Source organism: Tachysurus fulvidraco, chromosome 6, assembly GCF_022655615.1.
Source record: "Tachysurus fulvidraco isolate hzauxx_2018 chromosome 6, HZAU_PFXX_2.0, whole genome shotgun sequence".
Taxonomy (NCBI): Eukaryota; Metazoa; Chordata; class Actinopteri; order Siluriformes; family Bagridae; genus Tachysurus; species Tachysurus fulvidraco.
In genome coordinates, this window is record NC_062523.1 from 8,675,720 (window position 1) to 8,688,953 (window position 13,234).

Genomic DNA, 13,234 nt, shown 5'->3' on the forward strand with positions numbered 1-13,234 from the left:
CTTTGAAGAACCTAGAATATGACATATTTTCAGTTGTTTCACACTTTTTGTTATGTATGTATATAATTCCACATGTGTTAATGCATAGTTTTGATGCCGTCAGTATGAATCTACAAGTCATGAAATAAAGAAAACTCTGAATGAGAAGGTGTGTCCAAACTTTTGGTCTGTACTATATATATATAAATAAAAGGACTCTAATCATTAAACATAATCATTATTACTCCACTGCATAATACTGGAAATGAAATGCTTTACAAAAAAAAGTTCTATTCTATTTAAATGTGAATCTGAGATTAAATCCAGGCACCATAATTGTTTTTGAAGAGCTCTGCTGCTTCGCTCCTGCCTGCTGAGTTCATTACTGTATGAGGAATAGAGACAGGTGTACAATCTTAGAGCTAGTGAGACTGCAGGGTTTCAGTCCAATCGAGCAGGAGTTTCACTGTATATTACTGTAAATATGTTATCAAAGATCTCTTCTTATTCTTTGATCGACTGATTCTGGAGGGATCTCCATTTCCAATCAGTTTCATCTGTATAAAGCTTCCACCGCTCGTTCGATGTGCGAACACCCTTGAGGATGATGATGAAGGGAACTATTAAAGAAATTAGCTCGCTAAATACAATACGTGAAGTGGTGTTAGCTAGATTACATCATATTGTCCTATTCTCTTCTGAGTACGGTTTATTTTATTTATTTATTCATTTTGAATCCCTCTCTTTCTCTCTCTGATCAACGATCCTCTTCCTCTCCTTGGCTACCTGCGCTCTCACTTTGTGCAATGGAGTGGGATATTTTTGTATATTTTATCTGATTTATTATGACGAACTTTTCTGAATACTATATATAAAAATATATTATAAATATAAATTATTCCACATTTGTTTCAGTGGATCATAAATATCGGGGTGGTTGTTTTAGTTCTGATTATTGGGAATTTACACAATTTACCCTATGATTATTATACATTTGTCTTTAATCAGTAAGCCTATGGTGACAATGGAGATGAAAAACACTATAAAAATCCCAACTCCACTAAGCTCATTAACCCTCAGTTAATAAAATATAATAAAATGTATATGTAAATAAAATGCTGAAATATGTAAGACACTCTGGTTAAGCATGTCTGCTAAATGGCAAAAACGTGTGTCTACGATTGATGATGACAATTTTTCCAAACAAACACAAATACATATTTTTCAATTGTGAGTTTATTCACAAAAGCAGTACGAAATAATATCATCTATTACACACATTTGATTCTGTACTTTTCAAAGCATTTCAGCACCATGGGAAAATTCGGTCACCTACTGCGTTAAGTAAAAATACAAACATAGAATTTAATATATCTACAACATATGTACACTTATGTACAGATGTCTAAACACGGCACTGGCATGTGCTTCTTCTTATAAACATTATATACAGGCATTTATTACAACCGGTAGCTGTTGGTTAATGAATGAAAAGTCTTTTAACTACAACATTGCACTTCTATTTACCTAAAAAACTGCATTCTTGAATTTTTAAGGAATTTTCAATGTATTTCAACCCAACTGAATATCTTATCTACTGCATGTGCAGCGTGTGTGTGTGTGTGTGTGTGTGTGTGTGTGTGTGTGTGTGTGTGTGTGTGTGTGTGTGTGTGTGTGTGTGTGTGTGTGTGTGAGTACAGCAGAGGACATGTCTTCCTCTACACTAAATCACTAAACAGTTATGCACACTGTGGATCTTATTGAAACACTTGTATAAGCAGTGTCACTGTTTTTATAATTTTTAGCCCGAATTTAATATTTAGTCCTAAAACCTTAAACGTAAAAAGATGACTATTGCGACTTTTAAACTGAACTTTTATACTCAGTGGCTTTTTTTTATTTGTTTGTTTTTTTGCTTTTAGTTGTCTTGTCTGTTTCTCATCCCTTTCATGTCCTAATTTGTATGAAGGCTGTTGTAGTTAATCAGCGTTTTATATTTGTATGTTTCAATTAACTCTTAAATGTTTAGGAGCTTGGTGAGTATTTGAGAAAGCAGCTTTACAGTTCTATTCTCATTACATGATGTTATTGTCCTCGATAATCTGACTCACACTACAGAGACAGTATTTACAGATAGATTTGGGTTGGAAAAACACCACCATACCTTTTAAAACCCGGAATTAAGAGATCGGACACGTCAAGGTGAATATGTTTAAATGAGTGCCAAATGTTTCTTGATGAAATGAGCCACCAGGTACTGAGGTCTCTGCTGGTATTCCACCAGCACTTCATGGGGTGTGGAGATCTGATCTCCCTCCAACCGGTTCAGCAGAGTCACACAGATCACTGCCGCTGCACAAACACATCCAGTTAACACACTGTGAACATCCTGAGAGCACAATTTAGCTATCATTTAAAGCTGATTTATTCAGCTGCAAGCTGTGACTTGTAAAGGATTCATCTACGATCTGAGAGCAGTTTTTTCTTATATTTGGGGCCAGTGTGCTGAGCATGTGGCTATTATTTAAATCCTTAAATTGCCCTGAAATGCTGTGATTAAAGGCTTCCCGAAGGCTCGGTTTGCCAAAATGTCATGCGTGACTCATTCACAGTAGTACCAGTGAATTAATAAATGGTTTCAAGAGCATTTAGATGTTACTTATAAACATTATATTACAATTCTAAGCTATAACTGTAGTTCGACAGATCTGAGTTACAAAGACGTGTGTAAGCCTTCGGAAAAACATCCCACAGGACAGTAATTGCTAGTAATTATGACTTTAACTGAAGTTTTATGGTTTGTCGAATGGGAACTAACAAAGGATTAGAAAGACTGATGAAAGTGAAGAGTATTTAATGTCATACCTTTAAGGTTGCAGATGTGGCACATGGCGGCGAAGACAGTGGACTCCATTTCAATGTTCCTGATGCCGGCTTCATGAGCTTTCCTCAGATACTCCAGCTTCTCCTCGGTGGAGAACGAGCACAGAGCACCGTCCAGTCTGCCCTGGCCTGCGGTGGAACATGAAGTGATGTCAGAAATTACTAAGAAGTACCAGAATTGGGGGTTTTGTAGTATTGGTATAAATCAAGCATACGCTTAATGGCATTATTCAGACGTTATGCACGAGCAACAGAAATTTGACTTAAGCTTGTGTTTAAATATGAACATACTGTAATGTCACTACTTAACTCTTTGATTATAGTGCAAAAGTTTGCATCTCTTTTGTTTTTGGGTGAAACAATAAAAGGTGACTGTTTTACACTTGATGACATATTAATAATGAAATGTGTACAGATTATACAACTGAATCTAAATGAAGATATGAACGTTTGGCCGTGAGCACCTTGGTTTATTAAATTAGGCAGTGTACGATGTCGACGTTAGGACAGATACTGCCTTTTCAAAAGAGCAATAAGGTGCTTGAAGGATATTTAGGAAATAACTGGATTGAGTGAAGAGTTGGCATGCAATTCAATCGTCTAACGATCTCTTTACTTCATCTAAAGGGTATACAAACTTTTGATTTACCTTCATAGAAGTCGTGCGTGCACATGGTGTTGCCGATGATACTGGGGAAGTTGTGCAGCTCGGTGGAACACTGCAGAAGTTCTTCTGCCAGGTCTTTATCCAGCTCTGTGCTCCTGGTGATCACTTTACCCAGAACCACCTGCTCAAACTGCGGCCTGAAGAAAGAGTCCACTGCTTTATCAGTGATCACCACCGTGCCAGGAGGAAGACCTGAACACACACACACGCACATAGATACACACACTTAAGATAGTACAAATAACAATGATCTCTGATTATAATAAAGAAAGTCTGCTTTGAATCTATAAAGTTTTTTAGATTAAATATTGTTAAAATGATTAGTGCAAATAACACACAAGATAAATGAAATCTAGAAGAAGCTCATAGGTACCGATGCCTCCTGAGGTGCCGATGCGGAACAGCATGACATCACGGCAGTGGGCATGGTACAAGAGCTTGATGAGTTCATGCAGCATTATGGAGATAGATGGCACCCCCATCCCATGCTGTGCAGAGATAAGACGAATGAGCTGTCAATCATTTCCCCAAAATCTTTTTTACAATTCAAATCTTAACTTTAACTTTTCACACATTTTTTTTTAGAAAAATAAATCAGCCAAGTTATTTAGTCTGAAGTTTATACCAGGATTGTATTTGAAATCACTGCCATGATTTTGATGCGTCTGAAGTCGACATGTTTAAGGAAATATATATGACAGCTTTGTTGAATGCTCAATTCTGATTGGTCAGAAAGTGTTGAGTCATTTCTTAGAACTGCACCACTTGCAATTGCTCCAGCTCCACAGATTTATAATAAAGTGCTAACGTGTTATTGTTTCCATAGTAACAACTACTGTAATTCTCAGAGGCAGGTATCGTAGACATGACACATGAAAATGATAATACATAATGTGTGTAATTGTTGCTATGGTGACATTTTCTTTCAGGAGATGTTTAATGTTTATGGAAACATTCTCCGGTGTCAGCTCTTTGTAACTTTGTCAGCTCTTTGTGACATATGGACTGTTTGTAGCTTCTATAACACAAGTCACATCATTAACGAAATTGTTTCCTGAATATTCCATAACATGAATTTTAACCATAAATTTACATCTCTGGCATTTAGCGGACACTCTTATCCAGAGTGACTTACATTTTTTTATATCAATTTATACAACTGAGTACTAAGGGCCTTGCTAAGGGACACAGCAGTGGCAGCTTGGTTGACCTGGGATTTGAACTCATGACCTTCCAATCAGTAGTCCAACACCTTAACCAGTGAGCTCCCACATCCCTTAATTAGTGGGAAGGTGGAATGTGGTAACTTAGTGGTAACTGCCTGAGCGAGGCATTTAACCCTCAATTGCTCAGTTTTATAAAATGAGATTATTAACTAAAATGTTGTATTTGGAAATTTGGTGTGCTAAATGAGAAATAAACCACTTCAAGACTTTGGGGTGATGTCAGTAACTCCACTGGGCTACGTTACTCCACATTTTGTTGTTGACTTTCGTTCCCTTTTTCTTGTAAGAGCTTTTTCAAAACAGAAGTCCCACCCTGAGGTTTGGAAATTTAATACTTCTACTACTTCTACTATTACTACTACTTCTACTGCACATGTTTTTGTTCCACAGGTAGAAAATAAACTCACGTTGATGGAAAGCACAGGCCCCACTTTGTACATGGAGTAGCGGTCAGTCCCCTCACAGATATCTCTGATATCATCTGCATTCCCTGGGAGCTTCAGCTGCTGATGGATGAACTGAGCAAAAGATCTCATTCTGTTGGCACTGCCTCCAACACACACGAACTACACACCAACAAGACACAGATCAAAATGGACGTTATTGCACTAATGGACTATTACACAAACTATGCTCACTTGCACACTTGCTCTTTTTTTGCATTGCTGTTCACCATTGCCTTACCATTGTATATAACCACCTGATTTCTCCTTATAGTAACAGCAATATATTATATTAATAGCCATGTATTTTGTTTATAGCACATACCATTCTGTAAATTTCAGTTTATACTAATAGCCATCTGCATATTATATTCATAATACATATAGTATATTCATCAGTATATTATGTTCATAGTACATATATATTCATCTGTATATTATATTCATAGTACATATATATTCATCTGTATATTATGTTCATAGTACATATATATTCATCTGTATATTATATTCATAGTACATATATATTCACCTGTATATTATATTCATAGTACATATATATTCATCTGTATATTATATTCATAGTACATATATATTCATCTGTATATTATATTCATAGTACATATATATTCATCTGTACATACACATCTGTAAATTACTGTTTATAGTAATAGCCATATATTTTGTTACATCCTTCTGTAAATTTCAGTTATAATTATAGCCATCTGTATATCATGTTCATAGTACACATACATCTGTAAATGACTCTATATTACCACTTTATTTAACTCATTTAAATCTTGTACAAACTGTATATCCTGCGCTTGCTGCTATTGCACTGTGGTTAGACCTAAACTGCATTTCGTTGCCTTGCACTTGTACATGTGTAATGACAATAGAGTTGAATCTAATCTAATCTAATCTAATCCACACACAGACACACATGTTAACTTTTACAGCAGGTAGCATCGGTGTGAGATAGATGGCGGATATGTAATATAGTATGTGTGGTGTAGCACCAATTAAAATAGAGTGGCACGGAGTTCATAATAATGCAGCTAAAATACCGTTAATCCAATAAAGTAGTGTCATTGGTCTCTTTACTGAAAAACTAATGCAAAAGGTTAGAAATGTGTTACTATCAAGAACAGGAGGACTTTACTGTGGTAATGCTTGATAGTCCAAACTTTCTACAAGCCCTGAGATGACAGTAGCTGACAATCAAAACCAGTCACTTTGTGCAGCATTGGTCTGCTCATTTTTCACTTTATCTGTATATGCCTTGCACCGCCTTATTTAAATTACATTGTTAATATTTTGCACCTTGGGACTGAGAGAAATACATTTTCAATGAAATACAAGAAATACATTTACATTTTCTCTATGTATGTACTGTACATGTGAAAGAGTTGAAAATAAAGAAAAACTTGAACTTGAACTTGAAAACTTAAGAAGCTTTCATTGTTAAATGGAACTAGAAATGTCACATCTTAATTTTTTTAGAGTTTAGACTTTAAAGTTTAGAATTGCTCCACTGTCCTCTTCTTTAAGAGTGATTGATGGGGGCATTTGATTATGGATGTGTGTATGCGTGTGTTTTTGTTTTGTTTTGTTTTTAACACACCTTGATGTCTCCGAACATGGCGGGCAGGTTGTGGGTCTTGGTGCCCAGGTTAAAGTGGTAGAGGATGTCCTCCTCCATGTGGTCCAGGTGAGGGTTTTTAACATACTGCTCCTGTCTGTGAGGGAAACAGCACAGGTGTACATCATCAAATGATATTGCCACAGAATCACATCTTACCCTCAGCTTCTTTCTCACCTTAATATAACAGATTACCTCGTTCTATCCCAAGATAAAATAAAATTATAATTATGCATTATAATTATTTCCAATGGCATTATAATTATTTCCAATCATTTACCTTCAAAAGCAAAATGGAAAGTTTCTTATTCTATTTATTTCTAGAAAGAAAAATAAAATGACCTGCCAACAGAATAAAACTCTTTTAAATACTAAAATCAGTAAAGCCATTTAAAAACTGTCTGAATATCATATTATATTTACACTTGATAAATGTAACTATATCCATTAAATATCTGTCTATCTATCTATCTATCTATCTATCTATCTATCTATCTATCTATCTATCTATCTATCTATCTATCTATCTATCTATCTATCTATCTATCTATCTATCTATCTATCTGTCTGTCTGTCTGTCTGTCTGTCTGTCTGTCTGTCTGTCTGTCTGTCTGCCCGCCCGCCCACCCGCCTGGCTGTCTATCTACAGTATTTTTATTCATTTATGCAATGAGAAAATGCTGATTGGACTTTTTCCCCAGTCTTGTTTTAAAGGTCAGTACAATCAGTGTAAAACAGGTATTTTCAAAATAAATAAAGCTCATTGAATATTACTAATAAGAAAAGACAAAATGTTCTTACTCTACAAATTCACTGTGTAAAATTGGAGCCATAACCGCCATTAAAATTCACTCTGAAAAGAGAGATGTGATCGTTTACATTTCAACAAAATACCTTAATTAATTAATTAAAAATACTCAGGGAATAGAATGTAAGATATACAATACATGCCTTACTGTATATTGGATAAATACTTACCTATGAATCTCCCTGTATAAACGTTCTTAAATTCCAGCAAGGCTTGAAATTCTGTAGTCAGTAATGTTTTTTGTTTTCAAAGACAGGAGCTGATATAGCTTTGGTTCTCAACCCCCTGATGATAGTGATTGGTTGTGGAAGGAGGTGTAGCATCTGTTATTCCATCAGCTGACTACCTCCCACTTTCATCTGGTTACCAAACTCAGGTCCGGTCCACTTTCCCAGACATAATAAAACAAACCTGAAACACAAACAGTATCAGAAACAGGGTTGTGTACATTCAACATGACCTTTTCGTTATTGATACTGCTTTATCTGAAGTAAATCTCATAAAAATAAATAAATAAATTAAAAAAAAACAACAACTTACAAGTGGGATGGTTTGTTGTGCTCCAGGAAGTGTTATCATTTATAAAACTAAATAAATAAATAAATAATAAAAACAAACAAACAAACAAACAAACAAATACATTTAAAAATTAAATGAATGAATGAACGAACAAACAAACAGACAAATAAATAAATAAATACATAAATTAAAATTAAAATTAAATAAAATAAAAAATAAACATTTTATATAATTTAAATGAAACTGTTGCATAACCATTCTGTTATATACAAAGATCTGATCTCGATATTAAATATCTAATATTTAACCCTCATGACACTAAATCACAAGTGCAAATTATGCTCTAGTTTGTTTTTAAGTAGCTGCTCAGTATTCAATAATTACAGGCTCTACAGATTCATGGCATTTACTCGAACTTGGCTTTGGGATGTACAGTGAGATTTTTTTTTTACCAGTAATAAGTAATGAATTATCATATAAAAGATTCCACAGAGGTGAAATGACTTCTTTTTTAACATCCATCCAACTCCCACAGCTGTAAGACATTAACTTTCATTATCATACACTGTCCAGATGATAAATGATCCTCAGAGCTGTTTAGACTGCGAGTGAAAATTTGATATTCTATTAAATCTCCATTATTCTAATTAAAAGGCCGTTAGTGGAAAATTAAGAAGTGATGTGAAGGGACTTTATAAATGTAAATGTATGTGTTTTGGAATTCTCCTTACATATAAATTGATTGTAATTTCAAATATTATTATATTATACCAAAAGCAAGTTTAATCTCAGTGATATGATTGAATCGTTGTTCCTTTATTCCTTATTGAACTGTAACCACGTTTGTTAGGAAATTGCTGGCTATGTTGAATTATCAAGAAAATTATAGAAGTTAATTAGGTCATTTTCTTTTAAAAGGTGGATGGAGATGTGATTTCTCTCTGAAGACCTGTACTGGTTAACCAGTAGTGGTTAAAATCCAGAAGAATATCCAGTACCAGTACTGTACATATAACCCCATTATTTCATTTGAATGCCATCTTGCAATAGATTAAATTGTAAGATGACATAATAAAACATAAATAGACACAGATTTCTGTTAGTCTTCTACTCATAATTAATAATAATTTTGTAATAATTATAGTACATAATAGTAATTTAGTCAGATATTAAATATTTACATTTCAGTTTAAATTCTTGTTTATATTTCTCAGGTATTTGTGCTTCGTCCATCGTGCAAGAGCAAAACCTTCTGATTGTCTATATGGCTTAAGGTTAGCTTCGGTGTTTAGGCAGTGGAGCAACAACCAGACTTTTTCACCTACCTAAATTGTTATTGAGAGTGAAAAACACTTAAGCTCTTATCTTGATGTGCTGCAGATTTAAGATCATGAGCTGAACTTTGCCAAATGTAGGAAAGGCTATTACGTGAGCTAAAACATACAGTAGTAGGACTTTTTAGATAAGGTCTGAAGGTCCACGTTATGCTAGTTTCATAATATGTGAAATAATATGTGTAGTAAAAGCGCACTGGATCTTTGCCTCGTGACTTTGGTGTGGAACTTACACAACTCTCTCAATCGTCACTCTTGGGCATCAATCATATATAACACTTTATATCAAAAATCTTGAGTAATTTTCGGTGAGTAGCTCAGAAAATGGTGTCATAGGATGCTCCAGATAAAAGAGTGAAGTTTGTTGATTCGACGATGGTATCTGTATGAAGATATTATTTTATTTAGAATTTGAAGGAGTCTCCAGTGTCACTGCTTTGTAGCAGTCAGATATAAAGTGCTATCGTTCAGTCTTAAGGCTTCAGGCTACAAAGGCTCAGGTGATGTTTTACTCACTTCAATAGACAGGAATAAAGAGAGGCTGGTGGTTGGATGAATGTTTATTACCTGCTTTAATTCTTTGCTATAATGTTGTTAACGGTACACACTGGTAACTGCACACTAAATGGTATCTTATCTCAAATAGTCTTTACACAAATGAATAATAGGAATTTTATCCATTTACTTTACAGTACAGTGTTATAAGTGTTATTGAATGGTGTAGTTATGGCAAACAGAGATGACTGGTGACTCAAAAATATACCACAACTTTTCACAAGTCAGTAAAGGTTCACATTAATATCATTTGATGTGTATCAATGTAGAATGTATTACTATAGCAAGTTAATGAGGTGGATTTATTAGGGGGGTTCAACTAACTAACTTACTAAAATAATAATAATAATAATAATAATAATAATAATAATAATAATAATAATAATAATAATAATAATAATAATAATACATCATCTTTCCGAATTTAAAACTATCTGAACTAAAAAAAAAAGGCATTAGTTCTTTTGGGCATTTCTAATCATTTCAATAATAATTTACATCAAAACAATAATAAACCATGTAAATAAACCATGATCAGTTTCTAACAGCTGATGTTGATGGTTTGTACATTTGGTTTGTGTAACAGTGCTGATCTTTGCTCTCTCAGTATGTCTGTTTAGCCTGTATAGAGGCCTTTTTGTACACTCACACGTGCTTGCTTACACACACACACACACACACACACACACACACACACACACACACACACACACACACACACACACACACACACAGCTACGTATGAGGAGAGAAAACAGCCTTTCAGCTCCATGACGCAGATTTGTTCTGTTCACTTTGAGTCTGAACTTTAAAGACAGGATTTTCAAATACAAGCAGAAAGAAAAACATAGTCATAGCCTTTTAGTGCAACATGCAAGTGATTCACACTCTGTAATCTTCTCCGTAATCGCTGATCTCTCTGTAATCTTAGTTTTATAGGCAGCAATAAAGCTTGTTTACTGTTATTTGAATCTTAAAGCTTGTGTTTTCACATCATTTAGAGCTATGCACACCTGAGTGTGAAAATATTCCAGTATGTGATGTGTTGTGCTTACTTTTTGAATTTTGAAATATATATATGTGTGTGTGTGTGTGTGTGTGTGTGTGTGTGTGTGTGTGTGTGTGTGTGTGTGTGTGTGTATAAACAATGCAATATGAACAATCATTAAACCTCATGAACCTCATTGCTTTACTTCAAATACAACACGAGTTTTTAATATTTGACCTCTTGAGGTTTTAATGATTGTTCATATTGCATTGTTTATATACTCAGTTTCTCAGTATTTTCCTCGAAAAGATACACACATCTCTATCTATACCCTTAATGCATAATTAGCACAGTATCTTATTTCAGTAGCTCTTTGCCATATCAAATTATATTAAGATTTTAGATGTTAGACTGTTTTAGACATTACATGATTCACCTAAAGGGGATAAATCATTTTAACTACTAGATTTAAATAAAAGAATTCAAATAATTTTGTTGTACTAGCTGTAGATTTTATTCAGAGTGAAAAAAAAGGAAAATACCTAATAGGGACCAAAAAGGGGCATATTATTATTGTATAGATCAAAGTGGAGCAAGAATATGAACCAGTATCAATGTCTTAAAAGAACCAGCATCAACGTCTACTCTCTTTTCTCACTGTGATATTTTCAAAATGAAGCTATTTACTTTTTATTAATGGAGAAAAAACTATTCAGCAGAAAACCGGTGGAAAAAACAGATTGTAAATAAAAATATATTCTCTGTATTAAACCAGTGAAGTTAAATACAGTGACCTGTGAGTGAAAGACATGAATAAACAATGTAAAACGTTATGTTTCTGTGCTCACAACATTATTTTTCCCATGATACGGTTGACATTTTTCCCTTCACTGGTCATTTTGTGGCCATGATGTTTCGTATAATTCGACCGGTCAAACCCAAGCAGGGTTTGGTCTGTTTGTTTAAGTAGAATGAACATTGAACAAGTAAAACAGACATCAATGTTACTTCAAGCAAAAAAGGTTTTAAATACATACTTTTTTATGTTTTAGATTTAAATCCAAATCTTGAACATTGAATCTTAATATTATTCTGTGTTATTCAACAACTCTATAATTTTGTTAGTGGAAAATCCTCTTCAGTTTATTTTTATTTCATTATCTGATATTAGCTAGTTTCTGTTCCCGTAAAAAAATAATCACCAGTCTGTGTTGTTGGTCAATCTATCAGTCACTCTTATCCGGTGTTATAACCTGTACATTACATAAAAACTCTAAAAAGTGCTGGATTAACTTTTCACCCCACTCTCGTTCCATTGCATAACGGTTTGAGATAATCACAAACTGTTCATGTCCAAAGGTGAGGTTCATCTGGGTGTGTTCAACCCTTAATGTTCTGTTTGGGTGAAAAGGGAAATTTTTAATTCTTAATGAATCGAAGGAAAATAGAGATTAAATTTTTTTTATATCCTAGTTATAATGCAACAAGTTGAATATAAAGGTTTTAATGTTAAGTCTTTATAAATATAAAACATTATTTTAAAACATTTTTTAAAACATTGGTTTACATACCTGCCCTAGTACATGTTTATTTCCAGCTATGTAATGTTTATAATGCTAGAAAATGTTTTAAAACTGAAATAAACCACTAAGAATTTAAAACAGTAAGAAGTGAACAGGTTTGAATAGAAACCTGTCGAAGGTATAATTCCTAAAAAAAGGTTCATTTTCCCCCCCCAAATATGTGACAGGCTTAGAGGGAGAATAGAAAGCTCGCCATCTAGTGGCAATAAACTCTTAGTGCATGAGATTAGAGTTTTATTCAGTCTGACACTCATGTGTAGAAGTGTAGCGTGCTGTGTAGAAACTAAGACCTTCGTCTTCCAAGAAAAGTCCTTTTAAAGAAGCCAAGAACTCTAATATCTATCTAATATCGAAGAAGCCCTGCAGAATTATATGGACAATGGCTGAGATAAGACGCTAGCTAGAACATTAGCCAGCCAAAATGAACACAGGGTTCTTTACAAGGTTAAGGTTCTAAGAAGAGTTCTATGTTATCATGTAGATCCAAATAAAAAAAGTCATATATGAGTTTAGTTGAAGAAAAAAAAAACATTGGGAGTTAAACTAGTTGGACAAGCTTTGATTCTGAGTTCAGATTGTTAAGTGTTATTATGAGGTCTTGTGGTAT

At 34.0% G+C, this 13,234-nt stretch overlaps 2 protein-coding genes across 2 annotated transcripts in view; one reads left to right on the forward strand and one right to left on the reverse strand.

Moving 5' to 3' along the window:
• Window positions 1-1,693, forward strand: part of LOC113660847 (coiled-coil domain-containing protein 148) — an 82,258-nt gene extending 80,565 nt beyond the window's left edge. Inside the window, exon 15 of the mRNA XM_027174676.2 lies at window positions 1-1,693. This exon is cut by the window's left edge and continues 647 nt beyond it. The gene's annotated coding sequence lies outside the window, so the exon portion shown is untranslated.
• On the reverse strand, window positions 1,590-7,924 carry upp2 (uridine phosphorylase 2). Its single transcript, XM_027174677.2, has 8 exons — window positions 7,819-7,924; window positions 7,642-7,693; window positions 6,823-6,937; window positions 5,163-5,321; window positions 3,903-4,017; window positions 3,512-3,721; window positions 2,845-2,991; window positions 1,590-2,331 (listed from the first exon to the last, which is right to left on the reverse strand). Exons 2-8 carry the CDS (start codon window positions 7,680-7,682, stop codon window positions 2,192-2,194), a joined length of 927 nt encoding a protein of 308 aa, XP_027030478.1. The 5' UTR covers window positions 7,683-7,693; window positions 7,819-7,924; the 3' UTR covers window positions 1,590-2,191.
• Between the last annotated feature and the right edge of the window lie 5,310 nt (window positions 7,925-13,234).

Coding starts and splice junctions, on each gene's coding strand:
- upp2 (XM_027174677.2), bottom strand. CDS start 7,682: ATGGCGGTTATGGCTCCAATTTTACACAGTGAATTTGTAGA. Junction 4,018..5,162: donor GGCCTGTGCTTTCCATCAAC/GTGAGTTTATTT, acceptor ATCTCTGCACAG/CATGGGATGGGGGTGCCATC. Junction 3,722..3,902: donor CGGCACCTCAGGAGGCATCG/GTACCTATGAGC, acceptor GTGTGTGTTCAG/GTCTTCCTCCTGGCACGGTG.